Genomic DNA, 18,807 nt, shown 5'->3' with positions numbered 1-18,807 from the left:
TGCATATTATTGAGCAGCAATATTTAAAAATTCATTTTTTTTTTTACAGCTAAAGAACATTTATTGAGACCACAGTTTGTGGAAAAATTGAAAAATGTCAGCGTTAAAGAGGGTGCCCCTGTTGCAATGTCTGTAAAGGCTGTTGGAAACCCAAACCCTGATATTGTATGGTTGAAAAATAGTGATATTATTGCTCAGCACAAGTATCCTCATATTAAGTAAGTACATTACAATTTTAGTAAATGTTAGTAATAATATGTACATTTGTCATTTTGTTGTTTTGTAATTTCTACTTACTTGTATTTTAGGATTGAAGGTACTAAGGGAGAAGGTGCACTTAAAATTGATTCGGCAGCCAGCTATGATGCTGCCTGGTATACTGCAACTGCCATCAATAAAGCGGGTCGTGACACAACACGGTGCAAAGTCAATGTTGAACTTGAGTTTGCTGAACCTGAACCAGAAAGAAAGTTAATCATTCCAAAGGGAACATATAAAGCTAAGGAGATATCAGCTCCTGAGCTAGAACCTCTCCATTTACGTTATGGCCAGGAACAGTGGGAGGAAGGTGATTTGTATGATAAGGAAAAACAACAGAAACCCCATTTCAAAAAGAAGACCAGTTCTGTGAGGCTTAAATGCTTTGGTCCAGCACATTTTGAATGCAGACTAACACCAATTGGTGATCCAACAATGGTGGTTGAGTGGTTGCTTGATAGTAAGCCTCTTGCTGCAGCAAACAGACTGCGCATGATCAATGAATTTGGATATTGTAGTCTTGACTTTGAGGTAGCCTATCCCCGGGACAGTGGTATCATTACCTGTAAAGCTACAAACAAATATGGTACTGATCAGACATCAGCAACTCTCATTGTAAAAGATGAAAAGAGCCTTGTTGAAGAATCTCAGTTACCTGAAGGCAGAAGGGGAATGCAGCGAATTGAAGAACTTGAAAGAATAGCCCATGAAGGTGCACTTACAGGTCTTTCAGAAGAGCTGATAAAAGAAAAGACAAAGCCTGAAATAGTTTTGTTCCCAGAACCAGCAAGAGTCCTGGAAGGTGAAATAGCACGCTTCCGGTGTCGTGTCATAGGGTATCCTCAACCAAAGGTCAACTGGTATCTTAATGGACAACTTATTCGCAAGAGCAAAAGGTTTAGACTACGATATGATGGTATCTATTACTTGGATATAGTTGACTGCAAATCATATGATTCAGGTAATGTGAAAGTTACGGCAGAAAATCCTGAGGGCGTTGTGGAACACACAGTAAAGCTAGAAATAACAGAAAGAGAAGATTTCAGGTCTATCTTGCGGCGAGCCCCTGAACAGAAAGTTGAAACTGGCCCATCAGAACCAGCCAAGCCATTCTTTGAAGTCATTAAGGTAGAAAGACCTACAGATGCTGCAGCCAAAGAAGTGGTGAAACTTAAAAAAGCTGAAAGAATTGTTCATGAAAAACTAACAGAGGAGACTGAAGAACTACGTAGCAAGTTTAAACGTAGAAAGGAAGAAGGTTATTATGAAGCTATGACAGGCGTTGAACTCAAATCACGTAGAAAAGATGAAGCTTATGAAGAAATGCTGAGAAAAAGAAAGGAAGAACTTCTCCATTGGACCAAAGAAGTACCTGAGGAGGAGAAGAAACTACCTCCTCCTGAAGGTACTGTCACCATTCCAACTTTTAAACCAGATAAGATTCAGTTATCACCAAGTATGGAGGCCCCCAAAATTTTGGAGCGTATTCAGAGTCAGACAGTGGCTCGTGGAGATGAGAGTCATTTCCGTGTGAGAGTGGTGGGTAAGCCGGACCCTGAATGCCAATGGTTTAAGAATGGTGTAAAGCTTGAAAAAACTGAACGAATCTATTGGTATTGGCCTGAAGACAACGTTTGTGAACTTGTGATTAGAGATGTTGTACCTGAAGATTCTGCCAGTATAATGGTGAAAGCTATCAACGTTGCTGGCGAAATCTCAAGCCATGCTTTCCTGCTTGTACAAGGTTTGTAATTTTGCCTACTAAATGCTAAATGCATTTTTTTTTAAATTTGTCACCTGGCATTTACAATTTTTCTCTTGTTTTTCAGCCAAGCAAGTGATTACATTTTCTGAGGAGTTGCATGATGTTCATGCAAAAGAGAAAGACACCATGGCAACTTTTGAATGTGAATTGTCAGAACCATTTATAAAAGTGGAATGGTTTAAGAATGATGTGCAGATTTTCTCTGGTGACAAATACCGAATGCATTCTGACCGGAAAGTTCATTTCCTGTCTGTATTGACAATTAATATGAATGATGCTGCAGAATACACATGTGCTCTTGTTGAAGATTCTTCAATAAGATCAACAGCTAAACTTATTGTTAAAGGTAAGAAAAATGCTTTGGCAACAAAACAATAACTTTGTTACTGTATCACAACAGACAGCATACAAAGGATAATTGAAATTAGAGTTAATTATTTAGTACAATGGTTAAGTTAATACGACTTAAATATTACCATTCTCTGATTAAACAGCAACACTTTGGGCAGGATTTTACCACCCGCCGACATCGGCTCTGTGGTGGGGGAGGCTGGAGGATGGTTCCGGCAGAGGCCTGCTACGGAGCTTGACGCCGGGAGGGCCCAACCGATCCGCCTGGTGGCAGCGAGACTCCATGGTGGCCCCCCTGCCGCTGGGTGACAGGAACTGAATTTCAATCTGAAAATCAACAAAATGAATACATTTAAATGCATTCACCTCTAATCTTCTGGGTCCGCTGCGATCTTCAGTGCAGCAGCCAGCACTGCCGCACCATCATTTCCCCGTCTGGGGAAAGCCAGCGTGACGCTGGTGGGGGTGCGGGGGGAGGTGGTGGCATTAAGACTTTTAGTTTGGGGTGTAGGGGTATGGGATCAAATAAATGTAATGAGTGTCGGGGATAGTGGTAAGGGGTGAACTTTAATCTTCGTACAGTTTGGGGGGTGGTGGTGGGGGAAGTTCAGATTTCAAAGGTAATTGTTTTGGGGGAGAAGGGCAAATAGTTAATATAACTGTTTTTGTGGTTTTGGAAAGGGCGTTGCAATTTTATTTGGTAGATTTTGGGGGGATACCACTTCAAAAATTCAAATTGACTTTCAGGACTGGCTGCCTTTTAAAATTGGCGTCATACCTGCACACAGGCAGCTGACGCCAGTGCCGGTGTTGGACAGCCTGCACCCCCCACGTGATTAGTGGAGGCTCTGTGGTGAGTGGCCCGCATGTGCGAGCCGTCATTTTTCTCGCTCATTGCCGAGAGCGGCAGCGGGCTCTTAAAGTCCAGCCCTTTTTCTCAATAATATCTATCGGTTAAGTTACAAAGAAAAGAATTACCAGAGCAATGATGGGAAATTCCATATTTAATGCGCACTAACAGTTTATTTTTAAATTTATTTTTACATACTTTCATTATAACATACCACAGTAAGTGATCACGTGAAGATAAACAGAAAATTGTTCTGCTGCCTGTTTCTAGTGAAAGCTTTGATTGTTTTATGGGTGTTTATAAAGACTGCTATGTGAAACACAACATCAGATTCCACCTGTACACTGACGATACCCAGCTTTTCCTCATCACCATCTCTCCTGACCATTCCACTGCATATGACTTGTCACACTAATTGTCCAATGCCCATTATTGGATGAGCAGAAATTTCCTCCAATTCCACAAATTCCATTCCCTAGCAACCGATTCAAACCCCCTCCCTAGCCATTGCCTGAGCCTGAACCAGACTGTTCACAACTTCAGCATCCGATTCAACCCTGAGCTGAGCTTCCAATCCCATATCATTTCCATCATCAAGACCACCTACTTCCACCTCCCTAATTCTCCATCCCTGCCTTAGCCCATCTGCTGCTGAATCCCATATCAAGACTTGAACAGTCCAGTGCTGTCCTGGCCAGTCATCCTACTTACAATCCATGTAAATTTAAGCTTATCCAAAACTTTGCTGCCCGTAACTTAACTTACACCGTGTCATTCTCCCATCACCCTTGTCCAGCAATGCCTCAGATTTTAAATTTTCATCCTGGTCTTCAAGTCCCTCCATGTCCTCACCCCTTCCTAGCTCTATAACCTCCTCCTATTCTGACCACTTGTGCATCTCTGATTTCCTTCATCCCACTATTGGCAGCCGTGTCTTCAGCTATGTGACCCCAAGTATTGCAATTTCCTCCCTAAACCACTCTGTCTCCCTACCTCTCTGCCCTCTTTTAAGATGCTCCTTAAAACCTACCTCTTTGGTCATCTATCCTGATATCTCCAAATGTGGCTTGATCCAAATTTTATATGATAATCACCAATGAAGTGCCCTGGGACATTGAACTATGTTAAAGATGCTATATAAATGGATATTGTTGTTCTTGACTTACAGGTAAGTTCACTGATCCCACACTCCCTGCAGGGAGCCCCATTCAAAAGGACAATGGGTTGGAGAATTTATATCAGTGTTGTAGCTCTATCTCTGGTCCATGCTCCTTCAAGCATGGCTTTCTACTAAGAATGCTGGATTGACGAATTTACTCTGGTCAATATATGAAATTGTGCAATGATGTGGTGGCTTAAAGTGCAGCATTTCTTTTTTGTGCACATAGGAACCGTTATTGAATTCACTAAAGAGCTTGTGGACATAGAAGTACCAGAGTTATTCTCAGGTGAATTAGAATGTGCTGTTTCAAGTGAAGACGCTGAAGGAAAATGGTACAAAGGAGATGTAGAGATCCATTCAAGCAACAAATACCACATTTCCTCTCGTCGTGGTCGCCACACTCTGACAGTTAAGGATGTTGTCAAGGAAGACCAGGGTAGATACAGTTTTGTTGTTGAAGGCAAAAAGACAAGTTGCAATCTGAAAATGAAACGTAAGTTAATTTTGTAGGTAAAGCAGCACTAATTAACTCATCTTATATTTTCTAATTTATACTTTAAGTAAATATAACATTTGGTTTGAAGATAAAAATACAATCACAGTGTCTGTGAATCCAACAGATTTAGAGACATTGCAAGGGGTTTATTGACAAAAGTCATCTCTGTTATTTGTAGCACGTGCTGTGACAATCCTTCAGGATCTTGGAGACCAGACTGTTTGTGAAGGTGATATTGCCCAACTTGAAGTAAAGTTCTCTCAAGAAAATGTTGAAGGTATCTGGAAGAAGGATGGCCAAGAAATCCAGGCTAATGAACGTGTTCACATTGTTATAGACAAAACATCACATATGTTGCTGATTGAGGATGCAACTAAAGAAGATGCTGGCAAATATTCATTTATTGCCACTGATTTTGACCTTTTAACATCTGGACGTTTAACTGTACAGTGTAAGTGTTCATTCTTTATTTTTAATATTTCAGCTTTCTAGCTTTTCATGCAGTTATAGGGAATGTCCAGGGATTTCCAAATGACAGCCATCTTTTATTTACTTTTCAGCTATCGATGTTGTGATCCCTCTTAAAGACCTTAGAGTTGTTGAGGGAACAAAGGCAGTTTTAGAATGCAAAGTCTCAGTTGCACATATAACTTCTGTGAAATGGTACTTCAATGACCAACCGATTCAACTTGGTGACAGGATACAGACTGTTGCAAAAGGAGCTAAACAGCGTTTGGTAATCAGCAGGTCATTTGCCTCAGACGAAGGATGCTACAAACTTGTAATTGGCAAAACTGAAACAAGCTGCAAACTATCAATTGAAAGTATGCACCCAATTATTGTGAACTGGTTTAAGAAACTTATATTTTTGTTTGTTGAGCATTTTGTTTTCTGAAACTTGGATTTCTGTCTTTCCTTATAGGAATTCAAATTATTAGAGGACTTAAAAATATGATGTGCACAGAGACGCAGAGTATTACTTTTGAAGCAGAGTTGTCTCATACTGGGATAGATGTAGTATGGGTATTTAGGAACCAAGAGCTCAAAACAGGAACCAAATACAAGATAGAAGCAAAGGGCAAAATTTACAGATTGACTGTATTGAACATAATGAAAGATGAAGAAGGAGAATATACATTTATGGCTGGTGAAAAAACATCAAAAGCAAACCTTACAGTTTCAGGTATGAAGAAATTAAATTTTATGTTGATTAAACAATATAGAGTGTAGTTTTTTTCTATTTGCAGTAAAAATCATGGTAGCTCTTTATAAAAATAAATTGAAAGCTCTTGTTTAACCACATGTTGTACATTAGCTTTTGTATTTCCTATTTTAAATTACATTTCCTTTTATTCTTTTAAATCCTCCTGCCACTGTTCTGTTATTTCTTCGGCACCAATTCCAGTCCTTCACATAATCCTACATTTTCTTCATTTCCTACCTTTGTTTCTCCGAACAATTGGCATTATGGCCGGAGTTTTACCCAAGCGAGCCAGATGGTGGGGGGTGGGTGGGGGTGGGGGGAATGGCGTAAAACTGAGTGGGAGGCTCCAGGAGGCCTTCCCAACCTGATCCTGCCTCCGCCCCACTTTACTTGGGCCGGTGGTGGGGGGCGAGAAATGGGCCGCCTGTCCCAGGCCCATCAAAGCCCTTAAGTGGCCAATTAACGGCCACTTAAGGGTCTCCACCCACCTCCACGAGGAATTTACCCATGGCAAGCGGGCGTCTGGGAAACGTGAAAGGCCTCCCAGTGAAACCTCGCAGCCTCTTGGCGCACTGTGGGAGTTGCCCGGACAAACGGGCACAGAGTGTCCGATTGAGGGCCGCCCCCGCTTCCCCAACCACTCCCAGAACCTTAGACGCCCCCCTTCATCCCACGCGACCACCCTTGCCTCTCCGGGATGCGACCGATGACACCGGCGATGCAAACCAAACTTACCTGTAGTCCTGGCTCCGTGTCCTCAGCTGGGCTGCAGTCCCAGCAGTGGCCACCACTCCCGGTGGCGCTGCTGGGACTAAGAGCTGCCAGCCTGATGATTGGGTGGAAGTCCCGTCTCGGCACAATTAAAGCACAGGGACCCGTAAAATGCAGGTCGGATCCCCAGGCCAGGCAGAAGCGGGTTCGCCACTGACTTTTACATCGGTGGCCAGCTCCCGTCCACCCGGCATAAAACCCAGCCCTCTATATTCCTCTCCAGAGTTTGAACCTCTACTTTACTCCATATAAAATGCACATTTAGCCTTTAATATGCTTGACACAAGGCTATAGTTTTATTCTTAGAAAATAAAAAAATTCATCTAATAACAACACAATAACTTGTTTCTTTATAAGTTAGTCAACCGTACTTTAATATAAAACTTTATTTCAAAATGTTATTTTTAATCACTTAATTTTCAAGACAATCTAATTTTTCTTTCATACTTCTTGACATGAACAATCATTCCACCAATATTATTGTTGTCAGTGGAACAGAATTTTCTGTGTTTTTTATTGTCTAACAAAGGAGATACTAATGAGTACGACGGCCAAAGCTGTAACAATTATTGATTTTTATTTATTGGAACAGAACATGGGCATCTAAAAACAATTTTTTTCCTTTTGAGGTTGAACGATGCAGAGGAATATTTTCTGTTTTCAAATTAATCCCCTTATTTTTTTTGAAAAACAATCATAATTATTACCCATCTTTGGTTTTGAATACTCTTGGAACTCTCAGGAATGTAGGTCTGGAGAGTGGACTGAAGTCATGGAGTGATTTGTAGGCAGTGATCAGGATTTTAAATTAAATGTGAGTTGAGAAGCTAGTGCAAGGACAACATTGATGGGACAGTGGGACTTAGTGTGGGACAGGATGTGGGCAGCAACATTTTTCACAAGTTGGAGTTTCCGGAAGGAAGATGTTGGGAATCTAGCAAGGAGAGTTGTGTGGCTATAAAGACACGCATTAAGATTTCAGCTCAGAAACTGATATTGAGCTAGAGGCAGGCAGTGTTGTGGAAGTGGGAGTAAATAGTCTTGTTGTTGAATATGATATTCTATAAAATCTTAAAGCAGGATTAAATAAAAGTGTCAAGATTGCGGATAGTCTGGGGAGGGGAATTGAGTCAGTGACAAAACTGTAGAGTTTTTACTCAATGTTGAGCTGCAGGAAGTTGTAGCTTATCCAAGACTTGACTTTAGATAAGCACTCTGACAACACTGAGACAGATTAGGAGTTGAGAGAAATAGTGGAGAGGTAGAGGCAAGCAAATGTATCCGAGTAGTGGCCCGTAGTTAAGGAAAAGGAAAAGGTCAATGATGAATGCTTGGAGATCCCAGACATAACTTTCTGGGAAGGGAGTAGAAGCCACTACTGGAGGTACATTGGCTGCATTCAGATATGAAGAAATGGAAGCAAGCAAGGGTAGTTCCATAGAACCAGTTGGCAATTGAAAGGCACTTGAGAAAGATGTGTCATCATTCATATTAAATGGAGAAGGGTGAGGAGGGATAATATGCCATGTTCACATTCATTGAGGATGTCAGTTTCCTTTTAAGATCATCTGGCTGAAATAGAGATTTAATCAGGATCAGAGACACCATTTGTTAAATTTTTATTACAAGACACTATGGCATCAATGAGCATGCATAAATATAATAGTTAAGTGTTAGGGGTTGGTGTTTGGTTTTCTTTGTTTGGCTTCATTCCAATATTTTTATACAACAATAGGTGGTGCCATCAGTAAACCTTTAAAGGATCAGACGGTAATTGAATCACAGCAAGCTATCTTTGAATGTGTAGTTGCTAATGCACACTCTGAGGGATTATGGTTAAAGGATGACAAACCTGTAAACTTCAGTAATATTATCCGAAGTGAAGTAGATGGAGTTACTAGGCGTCTCATAATTGAGATTGCTAAATCAGAAGATGCAGCTGAATATTCATACCAAGTTGCAAACTCCAAGACATCTGCTAAGCTGAAGGTTGAAGGTCAGTATCACAAGCAAAAAATAAAATACATTTATGTTTAGACACTTAGCCCAAGAATGGAGATTGTGACCATTCCTGTTTCATCTATAATTAATAAACAGGTATTAATAGAAATTATAAAATGAAGTTGCATATTATTTAGCTGTTGGTAGAAAAACACTTTTTCCTCTATTATAAGAACATAAAATACTTTAAAAAATTATAGCTGACATCTAGTTAAATTTAAAAAATAATTTATCTAATTTGCGTCAGATAATGCACAATGTATTTCAAAGCAGCAAAACATTAAGGAATTGACATGATGTTATAAATGGGGCATTTGTTTCTATTTGCCTTCGAATTTACTTCAAAATGAATGACGCAACTTGACAAAAGTATGATACTAGAATTTATTACACATTAGTAAAAGAGAGAATCCTAACATTTATATATTACACAGAGAGTAGATGAACAAGTCAATATCCAGTTAGTTCTGTGAGTAAGAAAAACCTAATAATTTGGAAATATGTTATAAACTACTTCTTACGGGTAAATGAATTGGGTGTCCTTTATTCCCAGTGCATAATTTTACATTGCAAAAGTTTATTTAAATGAAAATTACATTCAAAATAGTTCTATAACAGAATATACTAGGGAAAAGTGAAGTAGTTAGTTTGTTACTTTCATTTGAAAGACGATTGTCTTTAACTTATATGTTGTTGGAAAACTGACCAATTTGCAGTTCCCTGAAGAATAGGTATGAAATAGTTCCAGAAAATTCAAATGTTGTTGCTTTTTATTGATGATCATTGGAAGCTTAGAAGGTAGTTTAATACTCCCCATTATATTATGTAAAATACCTCTCTCCAGAGTTAATTGGAAATCCCTTGCTATTGAAAATTTTAATTCATTGGATGATTTTAGTCTTGAGAACAATTTCTTTCAGGAGTAAATTATGGCACTAATATAAATAATTAGTCTAATTACTCTACACCAAGGTGAAAAATTAGAAATTTGACATCAACTGGTACATGCAAAGAAATGGTAATATTGCTGCATGAGTTCTGTGCAATGTGCCTGAGTGTGATGATATTGTTGTAAAGCATCTGAATAAAAATCTGTGGCACAGCATGAGGGATTACCAGGCAGATTAGGACGCGCATCAGCTGCACAGTACCACTAAATCTTGCAAAAGAAATCAGTATTACTAAGATGTAGCACCTGCCCCTCCTTTCAGGTAATTGATCAGCTGAATAATGAGCCAATGGATAATTGAGGTTGTATTGTAAATCTATAACGTTAATAATTATGTTCATAAAGCTGTCAAGATAAAGAAGACCTTGAAAAATCAGACTGTCACAGAAACCTACGATGCAGTCTTTACCTTGGAGCTTACACACCCTGATGTGACTGGAGCCCAGTGGATTAAAAATGGTGAAGAAATCAAACCAAGTGACAAGTATGAGATTACCATAGATGGAGTGATACACACTCTTAAAATTAAGAAGTGTGCAGTTTCAGATGAATCTGTGTACAACTTCAAACTTGGCAGAGTGTCAGCCAATGCCAGACTTCATGTAGAGGGTAAGTAGTGAAATTTGTATGTTTTACTGTTTAACAATACGATTTATTAAAAACACAATTACAGTAGGTTGACATTTCTTAAACAATTCTGAAACTGTTTTTAACCCTGCTAATAAGTACTAATGTATTCTTGTATTATATATTTTAAATATTTTTATAGGAACACTGTGAGGCTTGCAGAATTGCCAAGCAAGTATTAATATCCTAGCTAGTTTAATTAGAAAAGTATATTATTTTGGCATACAGAACAACCTAGTGACATAGCTTAATATTATTTGAGTATCAGCTCAGCACTTTTAACATAATTTGAAGGTCTGAATAAAATATTGTGTAAATAAGTGGACTAAACAATATATTAAAAATAACAATATTAATTTTTTACTAATTATTTTGTGCATATTTGTTAACTATAAATTAAATGGCATATCACTATTTAAATTGTATAGCTGAAGTTATTAGGATGAAAATATGCATTCATATCTTTTAAATCATTAACTATTGCTGTCATCTAAAGTGTTTATTTTAATGTGCAGAACTTAAAACAATGCTTTGGTTTTATGTTCTTAGTTATCAAAGTAATTAAAAAACCAAAGGATGTCACTGCCATGGAAAATGCCACTGCTACTTTTGAACTAAGTGTGTCACATGACAATGTGCCAGTAAAATGGATGTTCAATAATATGGAACTTAAGACGAGTAACAAGTGTAAAATAATTTCACAAAGGAAAGTTCACAAACTAGTATTGGAGGAGATCACCCCAACACAAGTTGGCGAGTATTCAGCCATTATCGGACAACTTGAGTGCAAAGCAAAACTTTATGTTGAATGTGAGTGCATAATTATATATTTTGTTAGTGTTAATACATTGCAAAACAGCAATTTAAATATAAAATCAAAAATTCTATCATCCCAAAAGAAATTACCTATTTTCTGCATTCTAATTTTTAAAAATTTATTTGTTAAGCTGTACACATCACCAAGACTATGAAGAATATTGAAGTTCCCGAGACAAAAAATGCAACCTTTCAGTGTGAGGTGTCTCATTTCAATGTCCCAGCCACTTGGTTGAAAAATGGTGTGGAAATAGAAATGAGTGACAAGTTCAAAATAGTTGTGCAAGGCAAACTCCACCAGCTGGTTATAATGAACACAAGCCATGAGGACTCCGCAGAGTATACCTTCATCTGTGGAAATAACAAAGTGTCTGCTACTCTGACAGTAAAACGTAAGATTTCCTCATTCATATACATAATCTATACTCATGGTTTTGTTAATCTTACATAATCACAGGTGAAAATATTAGATGGGTTATAAAAATAAATACCATACAGTTAATAATGATTAGAATGTGTACATTGACAATCATGTTCCTCAGCAAATAAATTATTTTTATTCTTTAGCAATTTTAATAACATCTATGCTAAAGGACATGAATGCACAAGAGAAAGATACAATAACCTTCGAAGTAACAGTGAATTATGAAGGTATTACTTATAAATGGCTCAAGAATGGTAAAGAAATGAAATCAACTGAGAGAACCCAAATAAAGACCAAGCAATTAACACACACACTTTCAGTCCGAAATATTCACTTCAGTGATGCAGCAGAGTACAGTTTTGTTGCTGGATCAGCGTCATCTGCAGCAACTTTATATGTGGAAGGTAATGAATTAAATCACTTGTTTGTGCTTTTGTTTAGGTACCATACTTAAGCGTAAAATTGCATGGTTAACATACTCTGTATAGTGTATAATCAGCATACTTCCTTCTATAGCTCGGCACATTGAATTTAGGAAACACATCAAAGATATCAAAATCACTGAGAAAAAGAAAGCCACTTTTGAGTGTGAAATTTCAGAACCAAACATTGCAGTACAGTGGATGAAGGATGGTGTGGAGCTCCAATCTTCTGACAAGTCAGTATCTGATCTAGACAACATTTGATAAAATCAGTTTTATGTGCTGAATGTGTTACAGAAAGCTAAATATACATTTTCACGTATATTACTTTGCCTTTTTCACAGAATTAAGATGCACAATGACAAATTTATCCATCGCCTTACCATTCCTGTTACAAAAATGTCTGATGCTGGCCAGTATGCAGCAGTAGCAGGTGGAAATATTTCTACTGCTAATTTGTATGTGGAAGCACGACACATTTTGATTTCAAAACCTGTTCATACAGATATTAAGGTATAATGTATTCCTTTTTTATTTAGAATCAATAACTTTAACTTTATCATAAGTAACAATATATTGATTGAAAACAGACGAGAACCATTTGTTTTACACTTTCCATACATTATCTTAAGAAAAAATAATTTTCTGTAATCAGATCATTGAGAAAAAGAGAGCCGTACTTGAATTTGAAGTCAATGAAGATGATGTTGAGGCTCAGTGGCTCAAGGATGGAATTGAGATCAACTTTCAGACTGAAGAAAGATACAGATATATAATCCAAAGACGGGTACATCGCATGACCATTACTGAAACAAGAGTTTCTGATTCTGGAGAATATACCTTTGTTGCTGGAAAGAATCGAAGTACTATGACTCTTTATGTCAATGGTATGTGCAACAGCTACTTGCTATCATATTGTACCTTTAAGATGGAAAAACATCCCAAGACAGTTCAGGGTGTAATCAGACACTTCAGGTTGTAATCTGGATGCCAAACTAAAGAAGGAGATATTAGGATAGTTGAGCAAAAGCTCTGTCAAAAAAGTGCATTTTAAAGAGGGTCTGTAATGAGAAGAAGGAAGTGGAGCAGATGAGAGGTTTCGGAAGAAAATTTCAGACCTTTGGTCTGAGGTGCCTGAAGATATAGCCATTGATGGTGGGGTGAATTGAGGGGAGGATGCCCAAGAAAACAGTCAGAGAATGCTTAGGGTTGGGGTGGGGAATGGGGGTGGGGATGTTGAAGGAGGGATTAATGAAATCAATTAAATCAATTAAATAACAGAATAAGAATTTTAAATTGGAGGTTTTGGGAGACTGAAAACCAATGTAGATCACTACAGGAGTGATGGTTGAGCTTCACTTGTTGTGAGATAGGATACAGGTAACAGAGGTTCGGATAAGTTGACATTTATGGACAGTGGAGAATGGGAAGCCAACCAGGAAAGCATTGGAATAGTTGAGTTTGGAGGTGACAGAGACATGGAGGAGGGTTTCAGCAGGATATGGGCTAAAGCAGGGGCAGGTACAGAGGTGGGCAATATTATGGAGATGGAAGTAGGTACTTTTTTGTGATGGAGATGATATGGGGTTGCAAGCTGAGCTTCGAGTTAAATAGATTGCCAAGGTTGTGAATAGTTTGGTTCAACTTAAGGTAGTGGCTAGGGTAGGGAGTGTAATCAGTGGCAAGGATGTGGAGTTGTGACTTGGGTTGAAGATGATAGCTTCAGTATTATTAATGTTTGACTGGAAAAATTGCAGCTCATCCAAGGTCAGATGTTGGATAAACAGACTTGCAGCAGAGAGGCAGTGCAGAGGTCAAGACAGGTGGTTGAAAGGTAGACTTGGGTATCATCATCATACATATGGATGCTGATGCCATATCTTCAGATGAAGTTGCCAACAGATAGTGTAAATGAGTAATCGGAAGGGGGGAAGGATTGATGCTTTTGGAACTCGGGGCAGGAAGAGAAGCTATTTCTGGAGATACTTTAAACAATGATTATATAGTTAAGAGTGGAGTTGAATGAGTGTTGTATGTTTGGTTAGCCAGCTGCCACCTTAGTACATTTGATTAGTCTAGCTAAGAGATTACTGAGTCTTCAGTAATGTGAACATTAACTCTTTTATTACATTCTAATTGTGTACAGCTTTACACAAGTCCGTGTGACTCCTTTGAAGCCACTACATCTCTCCCCAGTTTCTCTCACATGTGATCTCTTAAATTATCATGGTGGGAGGTATTCCTTACACTAGGCTGCATTTTACATGTAAACTGTGGGCAGATTGCATGTCGCGGAGCCACCTTCCATTTAATTAAAATTTTTAAAGGTAAATGCAATAAAAAAATTTAGATCCATTTAAATTGCCCCTCTCCCATCCCCCCAATAACCACAAAATTAATTACTTGACCTCTCCGCGCAAAACACTAAAACACTTCCCCTGCCCACCTGACCTTCCCTCCCCCCAGGTACATAAACTTTAAACTTTACCCCTTCCCACCATCCCCTACACCAATCAGAAAAGTTTGACCCTACTCCCCCCGCCCACCGCACACAGAAACTTACCTGCTCCCCCTCCCCACCGATGGGGATCTGAAAGCGTGGGAGTGCCGGCCACCGGCACCAATATCGCTCCAGGACAAATGGCGGGAGTGGGTAAGTAATTAAGTTGTTTATTTAAATAAACTTGCATATTGAAATGGGGCTCCTATCTCCAAACGGTAGGGGTGGCCGCCATGAGGCCTCGCCACTGCCGGCAATATTGGGCTGGGCCTTCCCGGCGTTGAGGCTGGTGGTGGGTCTCTCCCGGAGGCATTTTTCGGTCCCCCCTACTATGACCCCCGACGTCGGGGGGTTTGTAAAATTCAGCCCACTGTCTCAGACATTAATCCTTTCAAACCTGTACACGACAGCGAGGGCAGACCCAATGAGCTAGACAATAGAGGAGAAGCGTTGGAGGAAGATAGGCGTGGTCAACTATGTCAAAAACAGCAGAGTGGTCGAGGAACCCTAGGTGGGATCGGTCACAGTCGCAGAGAATGTCATTTGTGACATTGGTTGGCGCTGTTTCAGTGCTGTGGCAGAGACAGAAACCTGATTCAGCATGGATTTTTCGGAAAAGGTTTGCACCGATTTAGGAGGTGAGAACATGCTCAAGAGCTTTGGAACAGAAAAAGAATATTGGCGAAACAGCAGTAGTTTGCAAGGACAGAGGAATAGAAACTTTTATTTTGTGGGGGGAGCAGTGATGGCAGGTTTCAAAAGGAGGAGGACAGTAACCGAAGGCAATGCTCTATCAACAATGTCAGCTACCATGGAGTCAGGATGGCCTCATGATAGGGATAAGCTGAAAGATGGCAGGGCAGGATATAGGTGAGAAATTAGAAAGAGACAGTAGTTCAGATTTAGGGTGGGGGAGCCTTATGTATATTTTGGCTTCCTGGGCAACAGAAAGGGAGGGAAGCAACAGAAGTAGTTGAGCAGATGATCTCAATTTTAATGGCAAAGATGTCCATGAGCTCCTCATATTTGCTGGAGGTGAGGGTGGACGGAACATGGGGAGAGGTTTAAGGCTATCTTTGTTCTGCAGGATGTGCATTTTGAGCAAAAGAGAGCGAGACCCAATAGCATTTGGTGTAGTATTAGTTTGACACCATCCAGGACAAAGCGGCACGCTTGATTGGCACCCCATCTATAAACATTCACTCCCTCCACCACTGACATACGGTGGCAGCAGTGTGTATCATCTGCAAGATGCATTGCAGCAACGCACCAAGGCTTCTTAGACAGCACCTTCCAAACCCACGACTTCTACCACCTAGAAGGACAAGGGCAGCAGATACATGGGAACACCACCACCTGCAAGTTCCCCTCCAAGCCACACACCATCCTGACTTGGAACTATATCGCCATTCCTTCACTGACGCTGGGCCAAAATCCTGGAACTCCCTAACAGCACTGTGGGTATACCTACCTCACATGGACTGCAGCGGTTCGAGAAGGCAGCTGACTACCACCTTCTCAAGGGCAATATGGATAGGCAATAAATGCTGGCCTAGCCAACGACGCCCACATCCCATGATCAAATTTAAAAAAAAAGTTGTGCCAGATCTACTAATCAATGGCTAAACCTCTGCACCCTTTGGACTCAAGGGAGAGAAGATGGGGAGAATGAACAAGATAGAAGAGAGAATAGGTATTCACTGAAGACATGTCAAAAATTGGGCAGTTGGCCTAAAAGTGCAATAGTAAGTGACTTGGGAGCGCTTTCTTTCCAGAGCAGGTGCAAAAGGAAGTGGGTAGGCAGATGTGGATGGCGAGGGATACAAGGAAGTGGCTGGAGACAGTCTTTCTGTGAGCAAGAGCATGGGAGTATAGAGGCTGTAATAGATTGTGAGGTTGAGGGAGATGCCATGAATATAAGGGGGCAAGTTTATGTGGAAGAGTTGGTTAATAGGGCAGTGAAATCAGGGGAGAGAGGAAGATGAGTTGAGATGGAGACCAGGGATGAGGAGTCACTCAGGAAATTGAGGGTGGAAAGAAAGGAGGATATTTCCATAAGAAACTGCAGCTGGGGTTTAGGTAGGTGGCAGAGAACAAGCACTTTAAAAGAGAGGAAGGAGGATTGGAACAAGGTGAGATGCTCAAAGGGGAAGGTACCATAAGACATGAGTGAGAGATAAGGGTGTGATTGGTGGATATGGGCTGCATTGCCTTATCAGCAGTGTGGCGAGGCATTTGGTTGAAATTATAGCCATGCAAGGAGGCTTCGGTAAAGGGCATGGTGTTACCATTTGAGACCCAAGTTTCTGTCAAAGGCAGGATGTCAACATAATCATCCACAGTAAGTTTGTGAAAGGCAAGGGCCTTGTTCACAAGTAAATGGATATTCTGGCAGATAATTCAGAGAGCGGCTGTGATCATTGATTTTCTGACAAGAGTCCATGGGGGGATTAGTGTGTGGGGTGAGTGTGATGCAAAGGAGGTTGGTGAGATTAACCCTTAGTGCTGAGAAGGCTGATGAGAAAGTTTGATGGGATTGTTAGGATTGCTGCTCATGAAGATACAGAGATAGGCACCTTAGAGACCCCTTAATAGTATTATTGGAAAAATTAGGATAGAGGTTTACATTTTCTCAATTCTTTAGTTCAACTTTGGTGGAAGGACTGGGATGGGGAAAATCAAGAGATAATGAATCAGCTGCTCACGTGCTCAAATTTCCTTTCTCTTGGCCTGTTTGGGTCCCTGTTGACATTGAATTTCAGCCCACTATTTCCAATGAGAAACTGTATGCAAAAAAATCTTATTTTTTTTCAACCATACTATACATGAAGTGGGAAACTTGAATGTTATAGAGTCATTTACAAAATAGAAGGAATGGAAGGAAGTCATTCGGCCCATTGAGTTCATGCTGGCCTCTCCACGGAGCAATCCAATCAGTTCCACTCCCCCACTCGATCCCCATAGCCCTGCAAGTTTATTTCCTTCAAGTGCCCATCCAATTTGTGGTCAACTAAAGTTAAATATTCAGTTTTAATGTTCAGTTCTTCAGCAAATGGAATTATTCCCAGAAAGTTGCCTTTTTGAGTGTTTATTTTAAAACTTCCTCGATTTCTTAATTCTTTCTCTTTCTCAGATGTTTTTGTAATGTACCTAAACCATTCTCTAGTGTTATGAACAAAGAATATACATGGCTGTTGGGCAGTAGACCATAGAAATAATTAGTATATGGAAAGGAAAAGCTAAAGTTTTGGTCTTTTCTGTTGTTATTTTAGTTTGCGAGCCGCCTTCTTTTATGGTGGAGCTGGAACCTTGTGCTGTGAAAGCGGGAGAACCTGCTCGATTCTGTGGTGTAATAATTGGCACACCAAAATTAGAAATATCTTGGTACAAAGAAGGCCAAAAGCTTTCCTCAGGATTTAAACGGAAGTTACTTCATGATGAGAATCAGTACACTTTGTTACTGATTGAAGCATTCCCTGAAGATGCAGGCACCTACACTTGTGAAGCAAGAAATGAAGCTGGGGTAGCTGTTAGTGGTGCTTCACTTGACGTTGAAGGTACAACTGATGTAATTCATTTATTTGCATGTTAAGTGCTTTGATATGTGTAATATCCATGTGATAAATACTGTCTGCTTTTAGTTATAAACAGGGATGGGGGAGATGAAATTGGTCTTCGGTTATGGTATGATATTTATGATAGCGAATCGTCAGCGCATTTTGAAATTAATGGAAAAGAATATTGGGCATAATGTCAAATGTGCCTTTAGTGCCTTTTGTAATTGCTCATATTGTACTAGCATTGAAGACTAATTTCACCCCGGGAACTTTCTGTAACGGCTAGCTTTAAGTTCTGCACAATTTTACACTTGGATGAACATCAGTCATCTATTAAAATCTTTTTTTAAACTTACACCATCTGCTTTTACTTCCTATCATTTTCAAATGACCATCCTGATGAGCTAAGATGTGCAAAACATTTTGTTAATTTGTTATTTACAGTTCCAGAAGTTGTCTCTCCAGAGATAGAGGTACCTGTTTATCCACCTACCATCATAAGTCCAATACAGGATACTTCTACCACTGAAGGAAAACCTGCTCGATTTCAGTGTCGTGTTACTGGAACAGGTACATTCCATGCTTATATTTCAGGTTCACCTTTTATTTCAGTTTTGTCCTTCCACCCCGAAGGTTTGACTTTTGCTGGGGTAG

General features: G+C 39.7%; 1 protein-coding gene across 1 annotated transcript in view; it reads left to right on the top strand.

Annotated features, from left to right (window-relative positions):
- LOC137372387 (titin-like) overlaps window positions 1-18,807 on the top strand; it is a 425,393-nt gene that overhangs the window by 38,895 nt on the left and 367,691 nt on the right. Inside the window, exons 21-37 of the mRNA XM_068036276.1 lie at window positions 50-218; window positions 309-2,002; window positions 2,088-2,369; window positions 4,613-4,879; window positions 5,061-5,333; window positions 5,443-5,706; window positions 5,805-6,065; window positions 8,593-8,853; window positions 10,153-10,416; window positions 10,984-11,244; window positions 11,382-11,642; window positions 11,818-12,078; window positions 12,191-12,332; window positions 12,441-12,609; window positions 12,752-12,983; window positions 17,869-18,153; window positions 18,598-18,723. Coding sequence (XP_067892377.1) covers window positions 50-218; window positions 309-2,002; window positions 2,088-2,369; window positions 4,613-4,879; window positions 5,061-5,333; window positions 5,443-5,706; window positions 5,805-6,065; window positions 8,593-8,853; window positions 10,153-10,416; window positions 10,984-11,244; window positions 11,382-11,642; window positions 11,818-12,078; window positions 12,191-12,332; window positions 12,441-12,609; window positions 12,752-12,983; window positions 17,869-18,153; window positions 18,598-18,723 — 5,472 coding nt within the window. The remainder of the gene's footprint in view (window positions 1-49; window positions 219-308; window positions 2,003-2,087; window positions 2,370-4,612; window positions 4,880-5,060; window positions 5,334-5,442; window positions 5,707-5,804; window positions 6,066-8,592; window positions 8,854-10,152; window positions 10,417-10,983; window positions 11,245-11,381; window positions 11,643-11,817; window positions 12,079-12,190; window positions 12,333-12,440; window positions 12,610-12,751; window positions 12,984-17,868; window positions 18,154-18,597; window positions 18,724-18,807) is intronic.

Source organism: Heterodontus francisci, chromosome 7, assembly GCF_036365525.1.
Source record: "Heterodontus francisci isolate sHetFra1 chromosome 7, sHetFra1.hap1, whole genome shotgun sequence".
Taxonomy (NCBI): Eukaryota; Metazoa; Chordata; class Chondrichthyes; order Heterodontiformes; family Heterodontidae; genus Heterodontus; species Heterodontus francisci.
This window is presented reverse-complemented; position numbering and strand designations above follow the sequence as displayed.